Source organism: Phaethon aethereus (genome assembly GCF_964289735.1).
Source record: "Phaethon aethereus genome assembly, chromosome: 7".
Lineage (NCBI taxonomy): Eukaryota > Metazoa > Chordata > Aves > Phaethontiformes > Phaethontidae > Phaethon > Phaethon aethereus.
The window spans coordinates 32,703,978-32,729,901 of NC_138583.1; the positions used below are offsets into that span (position 1 = coordinate 32,703,978).

Below are 25,924 nucleotides of genomic sequence, written 5' to 3' on the forward strand. Positions count from 1 at the left end.
GTCCAGTGTTGTCCACGGAGCTCAGCAACCACACTGTTGTGGACCTGAGAAAGGTGAAAAATAAGCTCTGCCACTATGTAGAGTTTGGTTTATAAGTTTTTAATAATAACATCACTATTAAAGTGATGTTCAGTGTTTAACTTAATATCAGAACAGAAGTAAGTAGGTGAACTCTACTACTGTGGTAGACACCTGTAAATTTGGTCTTTTCTCTTCTACATGGGAATTCTGCGTTGAAAAGGTTTCTGGTCTAAAATCTTACATTCAAGGGCCTTGCATCCTATGTAAGGTAGGACTAACAATGAGGACAAAGACCTTTTAACTGTCACCTGCAGGAAAAACTAACAGAAAGGTAGAAAGCATAAATGAACGTAGTGTCCTCAGCTAGCAGCCTAAACAGCAGCAAATGCATTTTCTTCTGCATCTTCCTAAAGTAGAACTAGGAATAAACATTAAGTGATGGGAGTTTTGAATCTCTTAGAGAATGACGTGGCAATTTGGGATACAGAGTTTTTATACAGTTTTTCTGTTTAGCGGTTTTAATGTCTAGCACGTAGAGAATTGCACTTACGGAATTCACAGATGCATTAAAGATCATGGCTTTGGGTATTCCATCATTAGATGTCTAAAATTTTAAAGGAAATTTTATACTAAGTTAAATATTGTGTTCTAGAAGACTTCTTTTCACAGTAACTAACTTTGTGTACTTAAAAATCAAAAGCGTCTTTTAGTCTAGGCACTATGTGGTTATTCTCATAAATATCAGATATTCAGCAGATTGGAGGCTTATGATACAGACCCCAGGAGTCTATGTGAATAAAGACATTTTATATAAAAATGGATAAATGTTGGAGATCAGTGAAAAAGAGAGTATGGAATGCTTCATACTGTCTTCAGGTTCTAGAATATGGAACCAAATTTAAAAAAAAGAATTTATTTTCACTGTTTGTCTTGTACTTTGGTTTCTAAGAAACAGTGGGTCACAAGTTCATAGTAAATCTCTGTGATAAGAGGCTGTAATTTAAGAAAAAGAAAAGCTTAGAGTGCTGAATTCCAACAGAAATCATGATTTTGTTTATCCTATAGAAACAAAATAACCAAAGGTTTTGACAAATGAAGGGGCTGTCAAGAAATCCCATTTTGCAGTAGTGGTGGTGGTTTTTTTGGTGTGAATTTTTTTTTTTTCCCCTTTAAAGTGTTGAATAGAGATAATGACACCAATTACACATTTTTATATAATACCATATTAAAGAATAAAAGCACTTAATATTAACAAAAATGCTGGAATTTGTTTTTAGTAGTCAGTAGAAGGCTTCTTAGTACATATGAAATATTAAAAAAAAACCCCATAGCATAAAATAAGGTGTTCAAGAGAAGCTTCATATTTCTTTTTGCAGAGAGATTGTTAGGATAGTAAGAATAAACGCTCTTTTTTTTATTTTAGGGAAGACTTTTTTCCACAAAGGTGATTTGAAAATTTATTTTCCTTCCTTTAGTGAATGCTGTTTATTGAACAGTGTTCAAGATAGTCTGAATATTGAGTGAATAGAATGCCTATACTTGGGCTTAGTTACAAACTTAAATTAAATTCACTCCAATCAGAATGTATTCCAACTAAGTCCCGTACTACTACGCAGAAGAGAAGTGGGTTACCATAAGGAAGTTAGCTGAGGAACCTAAAAAAAGACCTGTAACAAATTACTGTTCCCGTTATTTTTTTCACTGCCAAGCAAAATGTGCTAAGCAAACTTTTCAGTATGTTATTAATGGTGGTGTATACATATAATTTTCTTTTTGCTTTGTTGTAGATTAGACCTGTATTATAAAGTATGATTTCTAGCATAATTAATTGTAAATTAAAAGCTCAAACTCAATTAAAGCTAGGAACCTTTTTATAGATACATTTGTTTTCCATAACCTACTTATACTCAGAGTTAGCCTAGGTGAAGGACCTGGGAGTTACACTTCGAGGAAAGTGTCACTGTCAAGCTGTGTTTAGATGTCTAATTTTATGGGAGGAAAAAAAAAGAAGACAAAACTGTTGAATGTAACATTCCTCATGATTAACATCCAGAGAGAGATTATTTGGGTGGCTGTGGGATTTCATAAGGTTTTGACAGGATGACTGTTCTGCATATTTAATCTTTTTGATGATATTCCTTGATTGCATACAGAGACTTTTATAAACCTCCTGTCAAGCACTGAAAAAACCCCAACTTTTTAAGCTAATGCTTGATTCTCTAAATTTGATTGTACTTACTAAATCAGGATATGTGCGTTCATTGCAGTGATCTGATTTTAGGAACAGCAAGCATGGGAAAGCACTGGCTCAAGCATCAGCCGTGGATTGCTATTGAAAAAGCTGGTGTTTGTGCAGAACTGCTGACTGACAGCGTGGTGGGTGGTTGACCCCCGCCAGCAGCAAGCGTCACTCCCTTCCCTCCCCTCCCCTCCCACGGTGGGATGGGGAGAGAATAGGAAGAGCAAAAGCGAGAGAACTCACGGGTTGAGATAAAGACAGGGTAACAAGGGAAGGAAAAAGGGGAGGAAAACACAGCAAGTGAAAGCGGCCACTCATCACCTTCCTGCAAGTGGACAAATGCCCAGCTAGTCTCCAAACGACGGCTGCCTCCCAGACCACTGCTCCCACCCCCTCCACCCCAATTTTTATTGCTGAGCATGACATTGTATGGCATGGAATATCCTCTTGGTCAATTTGAGTCAGCTGTCCAAGGGGGCATACCCTCCCCTCAAAATGATATAAAATTTGTTTATCCTCATTATTAGAAGGTAATGGTTGAGTTCAACTCAGTCTTGTAGTTCCTGGCCATTAAAACTCTTTTTATTATTCTTAAAGGTGATTAAAATAATTTGGTTGAAGTGTCTTTTTGACTCCTTTGAGCTAGATTTTTTTTTTCTTGAGTAACAAAATTTCTTTCCACCCTGCACAACCACAATGTAATTGTGTAACTATATGTCTAGTAACCAAATTTATCAAGTATAGTTTTGCTCCTTATGCCTGATTGCTACAGTATGTTGCTTTGCATAAATGTAACTTCACCATTCAGGAAAGTTGATTTTGATTTAGGCAAGTGGAGTGAGAACAAGGTAGCTTTTTTAAAAAGACAAATAAAAGGCAGCAAACGTCCTTCTGAAATTTTACAAATGTACAGTCAATACTGCATATTTAATAAACTTAATCTTCTTCTTTGTTGTTGTTCTATTATGCAACAAAAATATCTGAAATAGTAAAAGGGATAGCAACACCTTGTGCAGGCATTTTATGGTTATTCAGCCTCTTTAGCCTGAGAACTAAGAGTTCAGGCATCCTTTAATTGATCATCAAGTATTACTTTTATAGATATTAAAGCACTTTGATTTATATTATATTCCTTTACCTCTGTGCTTATTTTATCTCTTCCAAGGATTAATGACAATTCCGTTGCTTTCACTGATGTTGGTGATCAAGTCCTCCTGCATGTTATTGTGTAACATAGTTTTTCGCAGTGATGAATGAATTTCTGTGCATTCTTAGGTTTGTGTTTTTCAGGTTTGCATGCTATAGATTTATTTTCTGGAATAAGGAATATTTATAAAAGGAATTTCTGATGTGCTGTCTGAGCTGTGTATCACTATGTTCACCTTCCTAATGAAATTTGTAAAGTCATTGGTTTCCAAAAGATGTTCCCAGAGGAGATAGGCAGGGCATGATTTAGAAACTTTCAGCTCAAGAAAACATATTTTACTTTGTGTTGGAAGAGATGTCAGGAGCTCACTGAGCTATGTGTCTAGGCTGAGAAGCTGCTAGCCTCTGATTGAGGGTTGGTGGTTGTAAGTTGAAGATGACATTTTCTTAAATCACTGTTACTTGATCCTCAAATGAAGGTTTGACTATAGCCAGAGTCGTTTTCTCACAAATGCAATAGAAATAAAGAAGAAGTAGGCATTTTGCTCGTAATTTCTGAGTCTACCCTTCTAGATGTTTTTATGTGCTGAGCAGCTCTCATTTTCCTTCTTGTTACTGCAACCGCTCACAGCTTTGCTATTATTTGCATAGTTTTAAATAGAGAAACATCTGCAGTTGGTCAGAAATACCAGCAGCTCCGTCTGTAAACCTCCTCCAGGAAAATCCCACAGATATGTCTCCTGACAGTGGGTCAGTCTGACAGGTAACATGTGCCATAATGTCTTCCATCATTGACTGCAATCTTACAGCGTAAAAGATTTTTTTTGTTTTATTTGTTATGTACCCATCAGTTTAAATTAGATCAGGTACTGCATGTGAATCAGAGGGGTATGACAGAACCTCCCAGTGGAACAGGAGACCATGGAGTTACCTGTTTGAATCCCTACGCATGAATATGCCACCAGGACAGAAGAGTTAAGTAGTCATCATTTTGCATTGACATGGTCATCCCTCTCCCTGAGGGGTCTTGGAAACCCCCTTACAGGCTGCTGAGAAAATAGCTTTTGAGGCACCATGCAACTCATTTTCCAACTGGTAGAATAAAGATTCTCAAAAACCTCCTGTAACGGCATTTCTGTTTGATTGCAGTTGATTTTGCCTTCATTTTCTGAGTGGTAAATGCAATACATTACAATGGTAGACCACATTAGTTATTTAAGGAAAAAAAAAAACCTCACTTACAGTGGAATGCATTAAAAATCAGTCGTATTTTGGACTTCCTAATGGCTAACACTGGAAATAATTTGCAGTCGTCTTTACACTTTGTGGCATTTTTGTCTGATAAATTGTGTAAGGCATTTCTCTTCGTTGGGCTTTTACTCTGAATGACCAAATACACACAAATAGTTGCAATTACGAGTTGTTGATTTCAGTTGTTTTTCACCTTAGGTGCAAAGGTTTTTTTGGCATTTAAAGCCACTATGAATAGCTACTGAGTGGTTTTAAATTGTTTTGCTTTTCATACTGCCTTATAATAATCTTTGATTTATTTTTTTCTGTTGTAATTTAGGAATTTATACATTCTCTTAGAGAGAAGGGGAAAAAATAGCTGTCTTTTGACGAAAGGAGGTTTTTGGCCAAAATTTTCAAAATAGCCAGTAGAGAAGCTGCTCTCTTTTCCAAGAAAATTTAAAAAGACACAATTAAAAAAACAAAAAAGTAGTACTAAGCCTTTGGTGTCTGAAAAAGGTTTTGTTAAACACATCTCATATTTGGCATGCAAAGATGAAGGTATCCAAAATAATCAGTTTTCTGTTTTTCCTTTTAAAAAAAACAACAAAAAATACCCCACCAAAAAAGCCAAACCCCATTGTTTTAGTTTTAACTAAACCTAGTAAAAGTTTTAGTCTGCCAGATGTAAAATTACTGCTTTTTAAAGTAATTCTAATTTTATCTTATGTTTTTATGTGAGAAGCCTCTTCACAAATGAGAAAATGAAGAGTAATTTAAGGGATAATACTTTTATTCTTGTAGGCATTTGTAGGAACTGTGCTATACATCAGATATAGAGTTCAGTTTTTGACTTGAACTCACGAAACCTGCAGCTTAACCCATTGTAAAATTTGTAAGCTATTTATTTCTTTGTAACATTTCATATTATATTTAAAAAAGAATAAGTCAAACGAATGAAAAGGAAATGGGTAAGTAGGACATGTTAAATTTATCTCCAAATAAAGTGCTCTTAATAATGTTTTCACCTGGAATTTTTCAGTTTTACATGTTCAAAGTAAGTGTAAAAGTTTCAGTTCTTCACACAGATTAACATGGAGAAAATAAAATTGGTGACACTTAGTTCATGAGTTCTGTCGTGGTTTAGCCCCAGCCGGCAACTAAGCACCACGCAGCCGCTCACTCACTCCCCCTCCCGCAGTGGGGCGGGGGAGAGAATTAGGAAAAAAACCTCATGGGTTGAGATAAACACGGTTTAATAGGACAGAAAGAAAGAAGGAAACAACAATGATAACACCGACAAAGGAATGTACAAGAACAAGTGATGCCCAATACAGCAATTGCTCACCACCCCGTGATCGACAGCCCGTCCCCGAGCAGCGATTTCTGCCCCCCGGCCAGCTCCAGTTTATGTACTGGGCATGACGTCGGATGGTAGGGAATATCTCTTTGGCCAGTCTGGGTCAGCTGTCCCGGCTGTGTCCCTTTGCAGCTTCCCATGCATCCCCAGCATCCTCGCTGGCAGCCCAGCACGAGAAGCTGGACTGTCCTTGACGGCTCAGCAACAACCCAAAACATCAGCACATTATCAACAGTTTCTCATCCCAAATCCAAAACACAGTCTCACACTGGCTTCTGTGAAGAAAACCAGCTCTGTCCTGGCTGAAACCAGGACAAGTTCTCATGGAAATGTTTTGGTTTGGCATGCGTTTTCAGTAGAAGATGCTGTCCACATTATTCCTGAACGATTCCAAGAACAAGCTATAAAAATTCTGTGCTATAGTTCTGGATTGGCATGAAAGAGTCTGATTTTAATTAATTTTTTATTAATCTTTAATTAAAGAGTCAGAATTTAAGATTCTGTTCAGTTCATAACAAGGAAAAGTATCCTGTCTTTCAGTGTTAATCTTCTGTGTTGCATTTACAATATCTCCTTGTATAAAACAAAATTATGGTTTTCAAAGCTGTCTTTATAATAGTTGCTGGTGATTAAAGACAGATTTAGTATGATTGCTTGAGAGGTAATTATTACAAACAAACAAACAAAAAAATCAGTTCACTTTTCAGGATGAATACTTTAAACAGAAGAAATGATGAAATGCAAACACTGCAGAACTATTTTGCCAAAGTGTAAAACCAGCTTAAGAATAAATACAAGCCTTTAAATGGAGGAGGTTGCCACAGGATTGTGTTGGTGTGACCAAACTAAATTTTATTTCCTGCAACAGAAATCAGCCTTTTTATTGTTTTCCATATTTGTTTGGTTCTGTTTAGAATAAATATCCTACTTTCTCAATGTATGCATTGGTCCAAAAAAAGTAAGGAAACTTCACTTGTGATTTCCAGATTGTTTGACTGTGTGACACAGTATTCAGGAAAAAAGTAATTGCCTTACTAGTAGTCAAATGATTTCAGTAGGCTTAAGTCACGGTCAAGTGAAATTGTCTGTTTTGCTGAGACTATAAATTCCAGAAAAAAAGTTTAAATTGCATTCAGGCTTGGATGAATTGAGGTTTTGGAACGGGAAGTGGCTAAGGACGAGCGCACGTCTGTAGCCACTAACCAGATTAGCCTCTAAAATGACAAGGAAGAGCCGAGGGCAGGCTGCACTGCAGCCCGAGAGAACAAATGTTGTGCATATGGAAAAAAATGCGATGTTGTGAGGAGTGTCTAATTTTACAAAAATAGCTGTCTGGATGATTTGGCATATTTTCCTTTTCCAGAACAAATGTATATCCAGTATTGATCTGGTAAAATGATTACCTAGTTTTTATGAATGTTGGGAATAGCTGACCTTGCTTTAAACGAGAAACACGTGATATATATATATGATTTGCCTGATTGCAGAATTCCTTTATAGATCCTGCACATACAGATTCCATATCCTACCTATATAAATCCTAAAACTATATCTATTACTTTTACCTTTTCTCTTTCTGGCAAGTAGAGTGTCTCACACTCCTTAGTACTGTGTCAATACACATAGATATGGGTTTTTCTTTTCTGTGTTGTTATTGTACCATAAAAAATTAAATAAATTGGTTTCAGACCAAAGAAAGATAAATCACAAGATAATCGAAGAAGGATGAAAATAAAATTAGTCATATAGGTGCTAATTAATTAATAAGACTGACTTATCATGAAGGTTAATATTGCCCCTGTAAAATGACAATTGCATTTGACCTGCATGTGCTTTTGGAGTGCTTGCTAGAAGACAACAGTCCTTTCTAGTACCAACTTGTTTTGTTTTTTTTTTTTTTAACATTTATTATTATTGCTCATTTCTTCACGGAAGATCTTTAGCTTAATTTTAATGCTACTCAATTAGTGATATTGCATAAGTGTTGTTGGGCACATCTGTTTGCTTTCACATTGTCTCAAAGGTTGAATGGATGTATTTTCTATAAAAGTAATTGTTGAATGCTAAAAGGGTATTAGGGGCTTCCAGTTGAATATAAATTTCTAGAAAAATAAACTAGACAGCTTTGTAATATTACTAATGTAGAAAATTGGCTCAGAAGGGCAGTTCTCATGAGTCGACTAATGGATTACATAAGTGAACATTTACAGTGAAATTGAGCATTACAGTGTTATATCTAATATATGTTTCTACCTGCTGTTTTTTACTTAGCCTAGCTGCATGAGAAAGCCTGTATCTCCTTTTTAAAAAACATATACAACGTATATGTGTTTCCATGTGCATGAAAAGTTTTTTCATACATGTGTACTTTTTTCAATACGTGTGGTTTTTTTGATACAACTTATGCCTTGCACGTTACAAAATTGAAGTAGTGTATCTCAATCTTTACTAGCATTGTCATAGTGTTCCTTTTTAAAAAAATCAGCAAGGTGTCTTAAAGGAATTATCTGTGTGCAGCTACTGGTTTAGTAATCTTTGAAGTAAGCAAACAATAATAAGTTAAAGGACCATTTGTAGTGAGCTCCGTTTGAGAGAAAAATTGCTCTTGCAGCTCTACGTTGGAGATGGGGGCTAAGCAATAAGTGTTTTTAAATTCAATTGTCTAAAATGCATACTTCATGGAAATACTGATGGGTATTCTTTTGTTGTCAGCATCAGCAAGAACATTTATATGCTGAGCTAGCAACTCAGAGTCAATCATGCCGTGGGTTTATTATTTAATAAATTCTATAGAGTTGTGATTTTACAGCATGGAGTTACTCTACTGGATTATATTGTTTTCGTATAATCTTTCTGTTTCACTTAGGATCTGCATGTTGTACAAAAGGGTAGTGTGAACTGCTGTTTCCTTAAAAATAGAGCAGAAATTGCCAGGATGGTGGTTGGTCTTTACGGTCTAATGCCATCATTTCACTTAATATGTAAAAATAACATGAGAAAAAAAAATGAGAAAAATAACATCTGCACTAAAATATTTGATATTAATGAGTTGTTAACTTTAAATTTTGCCAATCAGTCTGGGGGATCATTTCCGGCGTCTACAGAGGATTGAATTTTTTAGGTGTATCTATACCTGGAACATAAAAGTGGTCAGAGCTCATTATTAAAGCTCAGCCTGGAGTCAGTTTACATAATTTTGTGTACTTAACTCATGTGTCTCAGTCATGATGGGGATGAATGAATGGTTCCAAAATACTGCATCTAAAATTTCTGGTCTTACTTGTAAGAAAAATTTTTGTAGCTGATACGATTTTTAAAAATATAGATATAATTTATATACATTTTGGAAGTTGATTTAAAGAATGTACACATGTTTGGGCAGAAATTTGCAACATGAAATAAAGTCTCCATCAGAGTTGTACAATATATTTTGAATTAAAATATATCTTTATGTCTATATTGTGTGCCTGAGTTTTTCACACACAAAATTGTGACAATTCTAATTCCCATCTTTTCTTCAATCTTTAAGTGAAATATGAGCATTGGTAACAAGTTTTTCTGTGTTTCACATACCACAATTTATTTTGGAAGGTGTAAAGCTAATGATAATTCTTGCCTTATAGAAGGTTCTAAAATCCAGCGGAAGCTGGTATTTATTTTGCGTCTCAGGCATGTCCTTATAATTAAAAACTGTTAGCAGTGTATGAATTATGAAATAGAGAAGGACAGATGTACTTATTTCCCAGGAAGGGAAATGAGCCATGATAAACTATCAATCCCTGTTGTATCCTAGAGGTCTGATTACCTCATTGAAAACACATCACCTGGAATTAATTTACTGTTATAATTTAAATCAGTAGTGTTTCAGGATGCAGATTTTTACTTTTTTTTTTAAGAGAAGAAAATTCTGCATATTTCATTTTAACCAGTTGGTTTGCAGAGATTAATTTCTGAATTTTGAATACTGAATATGAGTACTTAAATTAGGAGGAAACGGAGAATGTGAGCAGAAGTTAATACGACTTTTAGAATGTTATAATATATTAAACTTGCTGTAAAGGTAAAGCAGTGTTTCAAGCTATCCTCTGCATTGATGACTGTCAGAGAAGATCTGAGAGAGGATTAGTGCCATCATAACCTCCTGAAAGTGTTTGTGATGCTGCTATGAGTGCTGGAATGGCTCGTACAGCAGTAGCGTCTGAATCTGATGTACCCTGTAGGCAGTCATGTCTCTTCTCTAACGGTCCGGTGCTACTGTTCCTGTGGCAGTACTTGGCAAAAGGTATCCTCCCACCGCCTAGGATTAAGTAGTCTCAGTCTGGGATTTGCAGTCAGAAATCTCTGCTTACCACCCTCTTAAACCTTTTATTAAATATACAGGGGAAAAAAGAGAAGTATTTGAAATGTGAAGTATAGTTTTCATTTTAACTCTCGAGTCTTATTTCCTTTTCCTTCAGTTTTAGGTAGTTCTTACAAAGAAAAATCATATTAAGCATTTCCCTAGATCAACATTAAAGATGATAATTGTCCTCCTTTTTAAGAAGGGAAAAAAAAGTTACGTAATACAGGTTTTAGCTGCAGCTGCTGGAACTTAAGCCTCCTTCCTTGAAAACAAATGCATGGGGGTGGAGAGGGTTGTGACCTCAAAAAAAAAAAAAAGAAGAAAAAAAAAAAAGGAAAATATAAATTGCATCTCTTGTGCTGACTTCTACCAACTGAGAATGGTTGATACAATATATGCTTTTAAAAGTGATTCAAAGATTTGGCATACTTCTACCTAGCATTAGACTGTGAGAGATACTGCTGTAGCTACAGTTTTACCTGTTGACTTACGCTACCATCAGAAGAGAAACCACTCAATAAGAACGGTTAAACAGAGAAAACAAAGTAGAAAATATTAAAGAAAATATAGGAAGAGGTAAGGGAAGAATGTACATCTTGTGTTACTTTGAAATCAATTGTAACTTTAGGTTACAGTTTATTAATTAGTAAATGCAGTTCGTATTCAAAGCTCATTATTTCTTTTGTATTACTTGGAAATAGGCCAGTGGAAGAAACCGTAGTGAGGCACAAAGATATAATGGCATCTAAAAATTTTTCCACTCAATGTACTATAATATCATCCTACTTCTGCTGTTGCATTTGTTTGATAATATATACTCACATTTTCTTCAGTAAAAACAGGATGCCTTATACGTGTTTTGGTTTTTGTGGGACTTACTCCCCGCATTGAGGTCCACAGATTGGTAGGAATCCATTTTTCTTCACAGGCTTGCAAGCCTGAAATTAATTAAAATATGCAGTTACTGCTGTTAACTAAAGTTTGTTCAGATGAGTTTTTTAAAGTAATGTAGAAGTGATTAGCTCCTGATGTCCTTTTTCAAGGTATTATCCAGGGAACAGTTAAATTACTAGGAACTTGATCAATGGGAGTAATTAATCTTCATCTTGTAACAGAAGACAATTAGCTGCTGGGCTTGTCAGCACTAGCTTTTTCATTGACTAGGAACCCAGAATACAAGGTTCTGAGTCTTCTCAACACCTCCTTTCTTCTCCTTTTCCAACCATACTGATCTTAGCTCTATAGAAGCTTCATGTATGTGTCAGGTGAGGTAGAGCAGCCATGTTGGTGTTTTTGGTAAGAGAGACCAAACTATTAATGCATCCTTTATTTGTGTGTGCTATGAATACACACAGATCAAAATTTAGGTGAGTCCATGGGAAAATAAATTCTGACAGATTTTTATGTTATTCAGTATAGATCCAGAAAACTCTGGAGGTAGAGACAGGGTGCAGTGACTAAAACATGATGCAGTTTAAATGGAAGGAGATACCTGGCTGATTGGAGAGGAGTTAATCTGTGGATTCCTGAGTGAGCAAGCACAGACTACAGTAAAGTGCACTATATAGGTACTGATTTGATGTAGATGTCCCTGGGGGTAAATGGTACTGAAAAGTTTGATTTATCACTAATTCCGTGGACTGGGTGTACAAGTCATGTTTGAGCTGCCAAAGGAAATGCTTTTGCCTTCCACAAAGTCTCAAAGTCTCGTACATCTGTTACTTTTACTATATAATCCATTTTACCCCCTTTTTTTTTTCAAGAAGGTGATGAAGGTGCATAGTGTCCAAAAGCTTTTATGACCTAGTGTTTAAATACTTTTGCTAAATAAAAGCTACTCAAGTAGAGAAGGTTCCACTGTCACATTTGTGATCTACTTTCTAATAAGCAAGCAATGACTATGGCAATTAGTAATAAATTAGAGTAATAAATTAAGGTTTGTTGGGAATAGCTTCTGTACTTGTCAATATATTGACAGCTTTTGGAATACGATTTGGAATTCAGCCTTTTAGCTCCATTATAACTTTTGGTTGTCACTGTTAAGAGCAATTAACCTATGTGCTTAACAGCACAACAAGCTGTTAAGAATATATTCCTTTATTTTTCACTGCAAGTATAGCAAAGATTTACACAATTAAAATTAACTTTTGAGAAGAGGCGTTTTCAGTTTAAAATGCCTAATAATCATTCCATAAATCTAGAGGGGAAAACATGAATGGATTTAGGAAAACGTGACTGATGATATAGTAGCAGCACTTCAACGACCATTTATTGTAGAGTGTCGAGATCATAGCAAAATTACAAAATTCAGCACTCTGCGATAACTGTAGATCTTTTTCAGAAATCTTGTTACAAGCTCTATTATGAAAGATGGGAAAACATCAGGCATCAGGATGTGCTGCACAGAAATTTCTGGTATGTGTTTCTTGCAGACTGAATCTCTACTACCTCTGGCGTAAGAATCGCTCCTTCAGCTTCAACTGGCTATTTAATGAGTTCTGAAGGCCGAACAAACGATAGAATTCCTGACACTGAACTATTCTGTCAATAATATCTTTTGTTTAATTGTGCTTCTAGTCTGGCTGTTATATTACCTTTTTCCCTATTTGTCTTAGGCTGGGGCAGAGAGGTTAGAGTGTGTGTGGTGTGGGACACTTACAGAATTATTCATTGTGTGTTATTCCTTATCAGTAGAATAGGAACATTAAGACTCAATCTCTCTGATAGAAATTCAATATTAGGATTATAAAGTGGAAAATAAACTTTTTTTATGTACAGGTCACCGCTTAGTATCACATCTGCTCCCAAGCAGAAGCCCACATACCTAAATCTTTTATCCTAGTCATAACTAAAACTTTAGTGAAAGCATAATATGATCGTCAAGATAGGTTCAGAGTTACTTTGAATTAAAAAAAGAATTTAAATGTCGTGTGAATATTAGGAGGTATTTACTCCAATATGATGTGGGAACTTATTGACACATTTACCAGAGGAAGGTTATCGAGTTCTGCACGCTTGGTTAGAAAAGAATGAGGACTGCCGAAACAAGATAGTCATTTGTATAAACATGGGAAGGAAAAGCAAAAAGAAAGCTCAAGAATTTGGAACATGGAAGCTTGTTTTGAGGTGAGAATCAGTCAGGCAGCAAGAGTGGCAGTAAGCAGACCACTGTGGAGAGGTTTACTGTAGCCACTGAGTTTAAAAAGGAGTGGAGTGATGATGATGTTTCTGTGATTCTCCTCCAGTTCAAATTTCAGGAGCTTTTAAAGGTGCCCGTTTTCTCCTTCTAGAATATTCTTGTGGTGGACCATAATTGTAGTATTAATTCTGCCTTTGTTCAAATGGTTTCAAAGCTTTCTTTTTGTTCGCTTTTGTCAAAATTGAGAGTTCCAATTATATTAGACATTTTACCAAACATCTGCAATAATACTTTTTTAATTAGGCATTTGAAACTAATGGAATTTTGCCATTGCTTTTGCCATTGGTCAGGATTTCACCTGGTATAGAAAAGATGTATTGTTAATAATTTTCTGTATTGCACATTGAAATGGTAGACTTCAATGGCTATTCTCAAACTGCTATTATTTAAGGTGTGGAGGAGAGCCACTAATAACATATGCATAGTTCTTAACTCTACAGAAAATAAACTAAATCATGTGCTAATGTATTATTCTTCAAAGAAGCTTATAAGTGAAGTAGTAATATGTTTTTTTAATACAGCTTATAGGAAATGTGTTTAGGATGAACTATTAAAATCCATGAACATTAGTTATAATATATGGGTGAATAAATCTCACTTTTCCTTTTTGATTTTGTAGCTTGCACATGCAGTGGCCATGCAAATATTTGTCACATGCAAACAGGAAAATGTTTCTGCACAACTAAGGGAATCAAAGGAGACCAATGTCAACTGTGAGTACAATTAAATGTAGCCCAAAGTTATTTTGATTCATGCCTAGCCTATAATAACTTCTTTCCTTTTTTCATTTTGCTTTTGGTGTTGGATTTTGTGATCGACTTGACAATGTTTTAGTGATGAATGTAGTGTTCCCTACATTTCTTAGGAAATTTCAATATTATTTACTCTTTTGTTGAAGAATTACATCACAAATATTAGCAATATTTTGCAGACACTGCAAATTTAAAAAAAAATCCTAAAAAATGAGAATTACCTGTAGTTGTCTTCCTTTTTTTAGGATTTTTAAAAAATTATCCTAAGAAAAAATAACTGCAATATTGGTAATTGCATTCAGTACATTTGTCACGTATCTTGATCAGAATCTACAGTGATTAGCTTTTAGAGTTTTTGGAAGGTGTAACAGTGTTTTAGACATTTTCCCATATCATTAAATATAGAACATTGTAAATATATCTAAATATAGAACAATGTAGATCTGTCATGGAAAGTATAATTAATGTATCTTGGTTTGTACTGGAAGAGTTTAGTGTATTTGTTCAGAGGAAGAGTTTGCAACTTAAGACAGAGCATAACAAACGGGAGGACTAAAAACAAAGAACTACTGGGGTAACTTGTCAAGTAGGAGAATTAACACATTAAAGTTACCTATGGGTAGCCTTATATTTAAAGATGTTTCTTTCAGTTCATTGCATCCGGTACACTGCCTTGTCCAATAGGAACCTCATTGCTTTTACAATTATTTTAAATAGTATCTGGCCCCAAAATTGTCCTAGCAGTATTGGTTGGAACTGGGGAAAAGGCATAAATACAGCTTATTCCTCTCCAGCAGGGATTGGTGCCAGGAGGTTACGCTCTGCCTGCCACAAGGCATGTTCTTTCACAGATTTGTGGATTCATCTTTGATACATTTAATGAACTGGCTTGAATCCTACCCTTAACAATTTGCTTCATAAATAGTCAAGAAACAACAATACTTTTTGCAGAGGCGATGTGTACATTCATGAGAAAGAGCTGTGCTGGCAAGTATACTGTTTCAGTGGTACCTCTGGGACTTCTTTTCTAGCCAGTTGTAGGCTCTCAGGGTGAGATGGAAAACCAAGATTAGGACTAAATGATGAATTTTTATAATCAGAAAAACTGAAGAGTGGTAATATCTTTAAACTCTGAATTAAGTCTTCACTGAGAAGTTATTTTTTCCTGTTTTTGTGTCCAAACACTTAATCAGTTATAGATGTTAGAGTGGTTTGATTATCAGTGTGTGGCACGGGCATACGTTGATGCCATCTACCTGTTTACAAAGAATGGGGAAAAAATAAAAAAAATCTACTCTGTGCATCCTAACACTTGAACTACAAGAAAGAGTTTCTTTGCTCATAACTCTACCAACTACCATTCAGCCTAAGGCACTCTTTCTAGACCTTTTCCCTGATCTGTGTTTCATATGCCCATTTTGCTATTGCTTTCCCTTTGTCTTGCGTCTGTGTCATCATCATTTTCTCCTGATTTGGAACTTTTGTCTCAGATGTCTGGTTGTGCTGCTGAGCTGTATCAGTCTGCTGTCCTGAGTTTCTGTCTGTCATAAAAGATTATCTCATTTGCTGAACTAGAAAAGAAAAGGTTGGTTTTTTTGATGGTGGGTTTTCCTGTTGTTTTCAAGAGTTACAGCAATTCCACAAAAAGGATGAAATGGAGATTTGAATTTTGACTTTTCCAGGATAAACTTAAAATTGCAATTTTGGACTGAAAATCCCTGCTTTTGTCACATGTAATACATTTCCCTTCTTAGATTCTTACATATACCAAAGACTTATTCAGGGCAAGCACTGCTGTTAAAGCGTTTGGTATTCCAAATGATTTCCTTTGGATGAAATAAACTCTGCAGAGTAGCCATTTTCAAATTATTTGGGCCATTTTCACGTTGTGATCACATTTCAGATTGTAAGCTTCACATCGGCTGGGTTCATAGACATACATGTTAGCATAAAAATTGAATTCCTGCTCTTAAGTCCTTTCCTAACTATGTTCTTTAAAAAAAAAAAATAAAAAAGGCTACGTAGACTGTCTAGTTTATGACAGCATATGCAGAAAGAGACCCGTTCCGGTTAGAGACACTTTGAACGTATTAGGAGACTCTCTAGTATAAAATTTCAGTACTTGAGACTCATTAAGATCACTGGATATCCTGAGGAAAGCAGATAGCCACACATTTAGAGTTTTAGTACATGTCATCAGATTATATACTTAGAATTTGTCATTTTACTCTGATGCTTGGTTGGAAGAGCGATCCATTCATGTATAGAAGTTTCAGTCAAATGTTGTTTTTTAATTACTTCCCTTAGAACATCAGGAGATGAAGAACATAAAAATAAGTCATTCCAAATCACTGAATCCAGTCCCATATCGTCATCTAATAATTTGTAAACTACAGATGAAGAATGTGCACTCAGATATCTATTATGTTTTAAAAAATAGAAAACAATTTTCTCTGTAAAAATTATCCATATTCTCAAAACCTGTTTTGAAAGGATTGTATTATATTGTCAAAATACATATGCAGTCATTATCGAGAAGATAAGGATTATTTTAAATCAGCTAAATGCTTTACTTACATTTATTACTTCATTGTATTCTGTATAAATCATCTGGAACTTGATTCAAAGTGTGCCTACTGTTCTTCATAGCTCTGGACAGAAATGTTTTTTGGCACTCGTTAGGTAGGCTGTTGTGCAGTCTCAGCAGCAAACCTATAACCCTGCGATTTCTAAAATAAAGATTTCTATGGAAATTCCAAACTCTAGCTCTTTGGTGTGAAAGTTAGATTTATATTCCCATCAAGAATCCTACTGATTAGAAAGTCATAGCTGCAGGGTTGTGTATTATCTCCCTCTCTCCCTCCTTCAATCTCTTCCTCCTTCCCTCTGATCCTTTTATATCTGCTCGTCATGTGCAGTACATGCCATGCCTTGGGGGCAGCATTTTTAGGAAATCAAGGAAACTTTACAACACTTCCCACCCCCTCCTTTCTATCTTAAGAACAGCTAGTGATTTGTGTTTTTATGGAGGATCTTCTTTATACTTTTCTTATTTTTTTATTTATTTATAATTTTTTTTAGTGTTCTTATCTCTCAGTTATATTAGTTTCTGAATTGTGCTGTTGGGTAGTACGAAGCACAGTGGCATTTTAAATAAAAATACATACATTTGCAAAAATGCACACATGCACATTCTATTTTACAATGCTTCTTTAATGACACGTGATAACATTTTTTCCAAAAATAAATATTTTTGTGTCCTTCAAGTAGGTAGTTTCAGTTCGTAAAAATGTGTAACACTCTCCTAATCAGGAGGAACTAATTAGAATGGTTTCATTATTCAAAGTAACTAGGCTGTAAAACAATAAAAAAAGATACAGATAAAAATACTTAGATTTTTTCCTTAATTTTAATAATGAAATGTGCCATTGATAGTAACAGGAAAATCATACTGACTTAAAACATATTTTTGGGTGAAAATTGTTAACTTTAAGGTAATTTTTATTTAATTTTCTGTAATATTTTATTTGTTAGCTGCTCATTTTATTCCCTCATAGAATTTTGTCCACAGACATTTTAAAATTTCCGTAGGTTTCAGTGTATCCATATGCAGGATCATATACACAGACAAATTTTCAGGAATAGGTATATGGAAATGTAAGGAATATGCTAAGGGGGTGTTTCAAAGTTCAAATTTTGATATTAAATGGGAGAACTCTTACTGGATGCGAGGAAGAAAAGTATGAAAAATACAGAATTAACTGAGTGGTCAAAGCATCCTTTGAGAAATTTCAGTGTGTTTGGGCTCTTCCAGGAGGCTTTTGTCATCCCTTGTAAATCTGTGTAAATCTGGACATATTAGGACCATCTGGAAAGGTTACAGGGTTACAAATGTTTGCTGGAAATAGGGTTTCATAGTGAATTTTTCAAATTGTCAGTTTTTACTGGATGTACTGTAACATTTACTGCACTGTACTTCCCAGTTACAGCCATTGCTGTAGTTTTGAGGGGAGGAAATCACTCTCTCTTGTTAAGTACTTTCCACTGTGGCAGATTTTAGGCTACTGGACCTGTCCTGTTGGTAGTGAAATTGTATCTTTGGGTGATGGGCAGGTTAGATATCATTTTAGTGTATCTAAGTTCCTAGGCATAAATCAGAATAGTAAATATTTTACCTAACTGGAGAACATTAAAATGTTGAGGACGTCCTCTGTGGTGCATAAAAAAACCCTACAAGAAAACGGTGTAAGAACTGGGCAAAAAACTGGGCTTTAATACTTCTGTAGTGAAGAACTGCTAGGTGGAAATAAAATATTGGGGGGGAAAAAATATATCCTTATTTTTAATATCATATTTTGTAGTACATTTTATGTAGTTGTAAGAAGGATAAATTTAAGAGTATGAAGTGTATAGATCCAGGCTATTCTGGAATGAAAAAGTAATATTTGGCTCATTTTAATTCAAATAAATATTCAGACTATTCATTTCTTAGTCATACTGTTATTACTTCTGAAGAGGTGAAAGAAATACTATTTTATTTATAAGGAAATACCCTGTTTATTTAGTAAAATTGTCACTGTATGCAAGCTTAAAAAAACTATTTAATAATGTAAGGATCTGCGCATAAGTAATAAGCACTTATTGATAGTCTGATTTACATAAGAATAAGATTAAAAAATATCCAGCTGTCCTCCTATGTATAATTCCCCTTCACAGAATGGCATAATTCCTCTTGCCAGATGGAAAGGGAGGTAAAAATATACTGGGTTATGAGTCAGATTCACCAGTCTATTGATATCACTGCAGCTTTGTTTGTTGGTAGCAGAGTAAATCTCTGTCCCCTTGTTTCCTCTCAGAGCTCTGCTTTTTGGTAGGGGTAAAATTGACGGCAGTCATGTAGAAAATCCACTTTATTAGAACTTCCTTTACCACAGACAGACATGCGTAAAAACCCCAAACAAACAAAAACAATTCAGAGAGGTTCTAGTTGCTGGAAGTTTAATAAAAAAGCTTCCTCTACTGAGCAAGTTACTTTTCCTGATAGAGGGTAGACTCCATTTAAAACTATTCAGTATGGTGATCTGTGCTTTTCAAAAGTGAAGTTAAAAAGTGTAATATTTCACGTTTTGAACTACTAGAGGAAACTGTATTTTACTTCTTTTTTTTAAAATATTTTTTCCTTTTTCTGTCATTTGGTCATATTTCACCATTAGTTTTACATACTTGGTTGTACTTGACATGAGGTGTTTTCTCCTTGTTCATGCTGAGTCCAGTCTTTGAGTTTTCTGTTTAACAGAAAACTTTGATGTGTCCATGCATGTTACTCCATTAACTACGATGTTTCAAGGACAATTCCGTCAAAATTTGGCGTGTAGATCTAGGTGGATTTAATTACTGCCTCTGTTCTTATTTAACTGCCTGAAAATTTTAGCTAGCTTCTGTAAGGATGGGTTCAAGCCCTCAGCTAGTTCTCAAAGAGCTAGATCGTTAGGTTGCTAAGGACAATAATAAAATAAAACTCCCACTTCAACATTAAATATATGCTTTAAATGTGCTAATTTTCTGCTCTACATCTAGTAATTATTGCCAGATCTATCAAGGACTTGAGATACCTCTTTTTTTTCTTTAATTCATTATTGTGGCATTGATAATTTTTGCTTAAATTGCAGCTGTCATTTAAACAATATCAAAGCTTCAGAACATGACCCAAATGCACTCTAATGGCTTAAACACTCAGAAGGCAAATATCAGGAACTTGAAACAGTTGGGAGAGTTTAAAATCTAAAATTTGAAGAAAAATAGCATTTACGATTCGCAATGGGCTTTGTGCAGTATTTCCTAAATGGGTTTTGGCAGTATTGCATGTCGCTATCAGACTTTTTGTTGATTTTTTTTTTTTTTTCGTACTGTGGTAGGCTCACTTTCTTTTCTTGGGTATATTGAGTGTATGATAGATAAAGTTCATGAGGCTGGCTGGAATCTTTCAGAGTTGCAGACTCTCTGTAAATGTGAAACAACGCTTTTTGTAAGCGTTACATTGCAAACTTACATTTTATTCAGGAAAGTGCCCTACTTTGTAAAAATGGAGAACAACTAGAGTTTGAACGTCCTGTACGGTTCCTGGAAGGCAGTGTTCTCAGTGAAGACATGAGAAGGAGCTAGTGGCTGAGGGAGCAGCTGCAAGCGCTCAGCCAAGAGCTTTGTGTATTGGTACTTGTGGGTCAGTTGTGAGCGTGTTAAATCTGGAGAACACTGCAATATTGATACTGCAATGTAAAACTAGTTATGTTAACAAGATGTCTCTTGCCAAGAGCTGAATTAAAAATGGTACATGCAATTTTCTTAGGTGTTCCGTTCCAATGAAATACGCCTTTTATCTTTCTTAATTCAGTACTAATTGTCTGGAAAATAGGAACGGTTTGGGCATGAGGGGTTTCTCCTTCATGAGAATAAAGTAATTTTGCTCTTGGCTTCTAAGTTAGGTTCTTCCATAACTGACTGTATGCACATATATAAGCATGTCTTTTGGTTTGGCAGGCTTACCAGGGCAGAATTTACTCACCACTGGGTTTCAGGTGTTCTCTAAGGTTTTTTATATTCCTTATTTGCCCTCCAGAATACCTCCAAAAATACAAGCTGCAGAGCAAAACAGACTTTAGAACTTTCCAGACAATCCTGGCTATAAAATAGGAATGCAAGCAATGTACCTGTCTCTTGTGCTCAACTGGTTTATGTTAGTATTCATGCTGGATATAGCTTTAATTAAGCAATATCTTTTTGGTTTCCTATTCGAAAAATAAATGGTGCTGGATTTTCTTTCAAAATAAGTGAATCAAAATACCTTGTTTTTAAAAATTGTTCCTCCTGTGCCATGGCCATGCTGTTCAGTGATTGGCATTTCAATAATCCGTTTTGCTTAGTGCAGGATATATCGGTGAAGCAGAGGAACAGGGCAGGCTGCCTAAGTCTTTCACAGATGACATGCCATTGAGACCTGTTTTGAATTCCAGTGTTAAGGATGCATTTGTTATAAAGCAAACCTCTTCTATAAAAAGTGCTAGTAAGTTTTGGTGTGTTGCTATAGTCCCAGTTGTCTAGGGATGTATAGGTAAGGTAATGCTTCTACATATTATTTTTATTATAATAGCGTCGTGCAGCTGACAAGAATAGACAAATTTGCAAGTTCTTTAGACCTGAAATAGACCCGTAAAGATTTAAAGCTAAATATAAGCTGAAGACTTTAATTAGGTATGTATTGAGTCTGGACTGGGATGAATTTAGAATTGGGAATGATGTTAATGGTTACTCTTCCACAGGAAAAAGAGAAACATGGACAGCCTGTGCCACATGGAAAGGTTACTGGTAAGAGGAGAGGAAGAGAAGTTATGACTGCCATAAATCTGCTTTATTATTGAGTCTGATTTTTTTGTTATCAAGCAAAGTTGTGACTTTAGCGTCTGTGCTTGTTTTTAGAAATCGTTTGGGAGGTTTTGAGGCTGTCTCCATACAGCTAAGGAGGGGGCGAAAGGCCTTGTGGCTTGGGCTGGCTTACATCTTGCCTAGGGCTAACTTCAAAGCATTGCACATATCTGTGTAGCACAATGCTTTGCCTTAGTCTCAGATCACAACATGTTGCAAAAACTTAGAATCTGAGGGGTTTTTTCCTCAGTTCAAGCTGTTGGAAATGACGGGGCTGTGCTGCGTTGCACCCTCTAGAGTGTGAAATGAAGGCACCTGGAAATGCTGCTCTGTGGTGAGGACTAGAACTGCAGTTAAGAGCTAGCAAGGCCGAGGCTTATGAAAAGCAACTTAAGCCAAAAATCAATATGAACAACTCTTCTTATAAAGCAACCAGCCCAGTGGGAGAGATGGATGCAGTTACACCATTTCTTGGCACTGCTTCTTTGAGAAGATGTAACAGGAGACTGGAGTGTTTCTTGTAAGGCAGCCAACATGAAGTCTGGTTCAGATTCCAGAAAAAACTTGTAGGAGGTTGCTGACAGTGGAGACCAGCTTCTTTTTCTTTTCAGCATTCAATTCTACCAGCCAGTTGTCTCTCCCAATCTACATGAATCAAACACCTCCATAGTCTATTCATTCTGTCCAGATAAGGTGCTGGGGTCCCCACAGGTCATAAATACATGCTGTTTGAGTATCATGGTGACTAACTCTAGTAACCATTAACGTAATTATTCTGTTCTTTCCATGCTCCTGTGGTTGGATTATAAGCTGTCGTTTTTCACGGGAGCCATACTTAATCTCACAGATCATAAATTGTCATGTGTAGGATAACATCTGTGAATTATTCCAGCAGAGTACTTTTTACTACTCCTTATTAATGAACTTCTGTGCCTCGATACAGCCAGGCACTGTGTGCCTGACCCAACCCTTTTACACCTTCACTATTCACTATACCTGCTGTCGGATTCCAGCTCTTTTTCAGATGGTAACAACTTGTCCACCTGATGTCCTGTATGTCACACACCTGCCTGGTGAATATTCTGATCCAGCTATTTCTGTCCAGAGAAACTGTGTACAAGCCTAAGTCCAGTAAATGGTTTTGATCTGTAACTCCCGGTCATACAGAACACTCGCAGCTAGGCGAGTGCACGGGTAGCTTAGTAATTCCGGCTGCGTTGTCAGCCGGCACCTAACTGCAGCCTGTTTGCTGAACGGCCGGTCGTGGGAGTTGTTCTGGGTTTGGGATTTCTACGTGAGCAACGGGGCATCTAACAACTTGGTGGTTCGATAAGAAGCATTGCAGCACATATGTCTCTGTGGATTTGGGCTCCGATCCATTCCGTTTTGATGCTATTTTTGTTCCATTGTGTCCCTCTTAATGAGACAGTGAAGTTGGAGTCTTTTCCCTAGGTAGTTGTCCCTCTTTGAAGTCTGTTAAATCTTTCTTTACGGATTTTACACCATAAAATTAACTCCTGCAGATTTTTTTAAAAGAGTGAAAAAGTTAGCTTATTTTTTTCTAAATCTCAAAGATGACAATGCTTAATCCTCCATCTCTTCCTAACCCCAAACCCCATTTCAGTTATTAAAAGTTAGAGTATTTGCTGCAGGCAGGGGAGAAAAAATAACACAGATTTCCAGTGGAGCATGAAGTTGTTTGGGCCTTCCTACTGCTTTGGTTAAAGATAAGGGGTTCTCTTTATAGAAGGAAAAGAAAGTAATTGATAACTTCTCTGGCTACTCATCCTGCTGTCATCAGAAAAAACATTCATCTGAGTTGTGACGGACAAAAACAGATAATTGAGGGAGCTCTTTTTTAAAATTCTAGTATAAGCTGCCATATAGTAACTGATTAAATTCAATGTATGCTATTTTATAGTAACAGCCCTCTGCTTTGCTATTACTATTGCTGACTACTGCTACCAGAGTCAGCTTTGGACAATTAGATATGGAGCAGAAGGGAGGAAAGTTTGCTTGGTGGAGGGAGAGTATTTAAGAGGATTTTTTTCAAAGATTTAAAAGTAAACAGTCCTACAAAACTTTATGGAGTACAAAACATTTTCAAGGTGAGCATCTTCCAGAAAACAAATGTTGCCAATAAAGTTTTTCATGGGCCCTTTATCTACAGCAAAGAATTTGACATATATGATTATTTTTGCCTTCATGAAACCTAAACACTGGTCAGCTTTAGTATATGTACGGATTTGAGAAATCAATGCTCTCAGAGTGTTTTCAATTTTTTGGTCTCCCTGAGACATCTTGGCTAGTCTATGAGATACAGAACAGCCTTAAAAATAGTGTATCAAAATTTTATGTATCATTCTTGGTCCTTTGTGCTGGAAAAGAGCTGAGGAGGAGAGCCAAAGAGTTTCCTGACATGCCCCCATCCTTGCTGTTGCTCATAGTCCATACCGGCATCTTAGACAAAGGCAATTTGTCAGTTGTAGGGAGAGGGGAAAAGAAGGGAAGTAAGGCAAAACAAGGGCTTACAGCAATATTGTTGTCATCTTAATCAAAACTGTATTTTAATAAAAATTTAAATTATTTGCACACTGAATGTAAGGAAAACATGGATGTTAGAATCATAGAATAGTTTGGGTTGGAAGGGACCTTTAAAGGTCATCTAGTCCAACCCCCTGCAATGAGCAGGGACATCTGCTCATTTTTTTAAAATAAAAAACCCTGTATTTTAATAAAAATACAGTTTTGTCTGTGTAAAGCCATTAGGTTTCAGGTGTTTCATAAACAAGCAGGTTCTTTTTATTAGTTTTCAATTTAGGGTAAGATGAACGAGGCAAAATTTTCAAAACTGTGACCAAAAAAAAATACTTAGAATGATATTGGATCATGACAATGACGACAGCAACAACAGGAAGTCAATCAGGAGACAAGGCAGAATGTCTGTCAGATTCTAGGAGCCATACACCCAAATATTGATGTGGCAAAGAGTTGTAAGCACATGCTATGTGCCTGATGGGGAGTGAAAGCTTTGTGACTATTTCCAGGAGCCGCTCTCCCCCTTCCTTGACATCCCAGGAATCTCACTTCTCCATTGCGAGACGAGATGTTGTGCTGGGTGTGCGGCTCAGCCCCAAGATGGCCGGCTGGTTTTGGCCTTGTTGGCTTGGTGCCCCCTGCAAGTGCTTTGGATTAACCAGCTGCTTCTTGCCCCAGCGCAATGCAACTGCTCATTACCTACAAATGGGTGCCGACATGAGGTGTTGAGTAGTAGATGCTGAGAGACTATTTTGATTACTATGTCTGGAGATACATTACTTGTTTATAACCTTCTTTGAACAGCTTCACTTTTCTCTTGTGGTTTCTACCAAGGATAAAATAGACACAACATTTTTTGGTAGAAGCACTTAATAATCCTTTTAAATAGAAATGAGCAAGCATTTCTATTTTATAGAATATCTATAATCTATATATTTTATATTCTATATATATATTCTATATTATATATATTTTCTATATATCTATATTGTGTATATTCTATATCATAATACTTGTTTTATACTTAGTATGTCTGTATATTGTTAATATCTTTAATTTTCTATCTGATATACTTGATTAAATGTAGTCTGAACTTTATTAAAATGGATTTAGTTTTAACTATAAAATAGCTCTGTAATTAAATCCAGTAGGAAGTATATGTCAGAATTACTTCAGTGAAGCTCTCTCTTGAACTATCAGGCCATTTTAAAAATAAAATAAAAACATTTAGATATTTCCTGTCAAAATAACTATTTGCCTTACTATTTCAGTATGTGGAAAATTCAAAATATATACCTAACGGGAGGTGAGTTGAAATTTAACTATAACAGCATGTATTTCTTTACTAAGGGTAACTGATGTATCACACACCTCTTAGACGTTCCAGGTTTTCTTTTTTAAGCTGGGCAGAGAACGTGTTCAAAGAGCATTTACAATGAAAATAATGTTTTTCAATAGAATCTCTATTAAGTTTGCCGTTTTAAAAGAACATCAGGTTGAATGATTTGAAGGTGATACTGATTTTATTAATTGACAGGTAACTGAAAATATGAGCTATTATAGAGTTGTTCTTTGTAGAAAACAGTTTTCTAATACTAGAGTGAGCATTTGGTAGCTTTAAAATGCTTGTGTTGCTGATGCTGCTTAATCCAGCAAATTGATCACATAATTTTGACCA

At 35.8% G+C, this 25,924-nt stretch overlaps 1 protein-coding gene across 2 annotated transcripts in view; it reads left to right on the forward strand.

Moving 5' to 3' along the window:
- The window catches only part of ATRNL1 (attractin like 1), a gene marked incomplete at its 3' end in the record, with an annotated part of 538,576 nt that overhangs the window by 165,619 nt on the left and 347,033 nt on the right, over positions 1 to 25,924 (forward strand). For both annotated transcript variants that reach the window (XM_082002290.1, XM_082002291.1), the window contains exon 20: positions 14,157 to 14,250. In XM_082002290.1, coding sequence (XP_081858416.1) covers positions 14,157 to 14,250 — 94 coding nt within the window. The remainder of the gene's footprint in view (positions 1 to 14,156; positions 14,251 to 25,924) is intronic.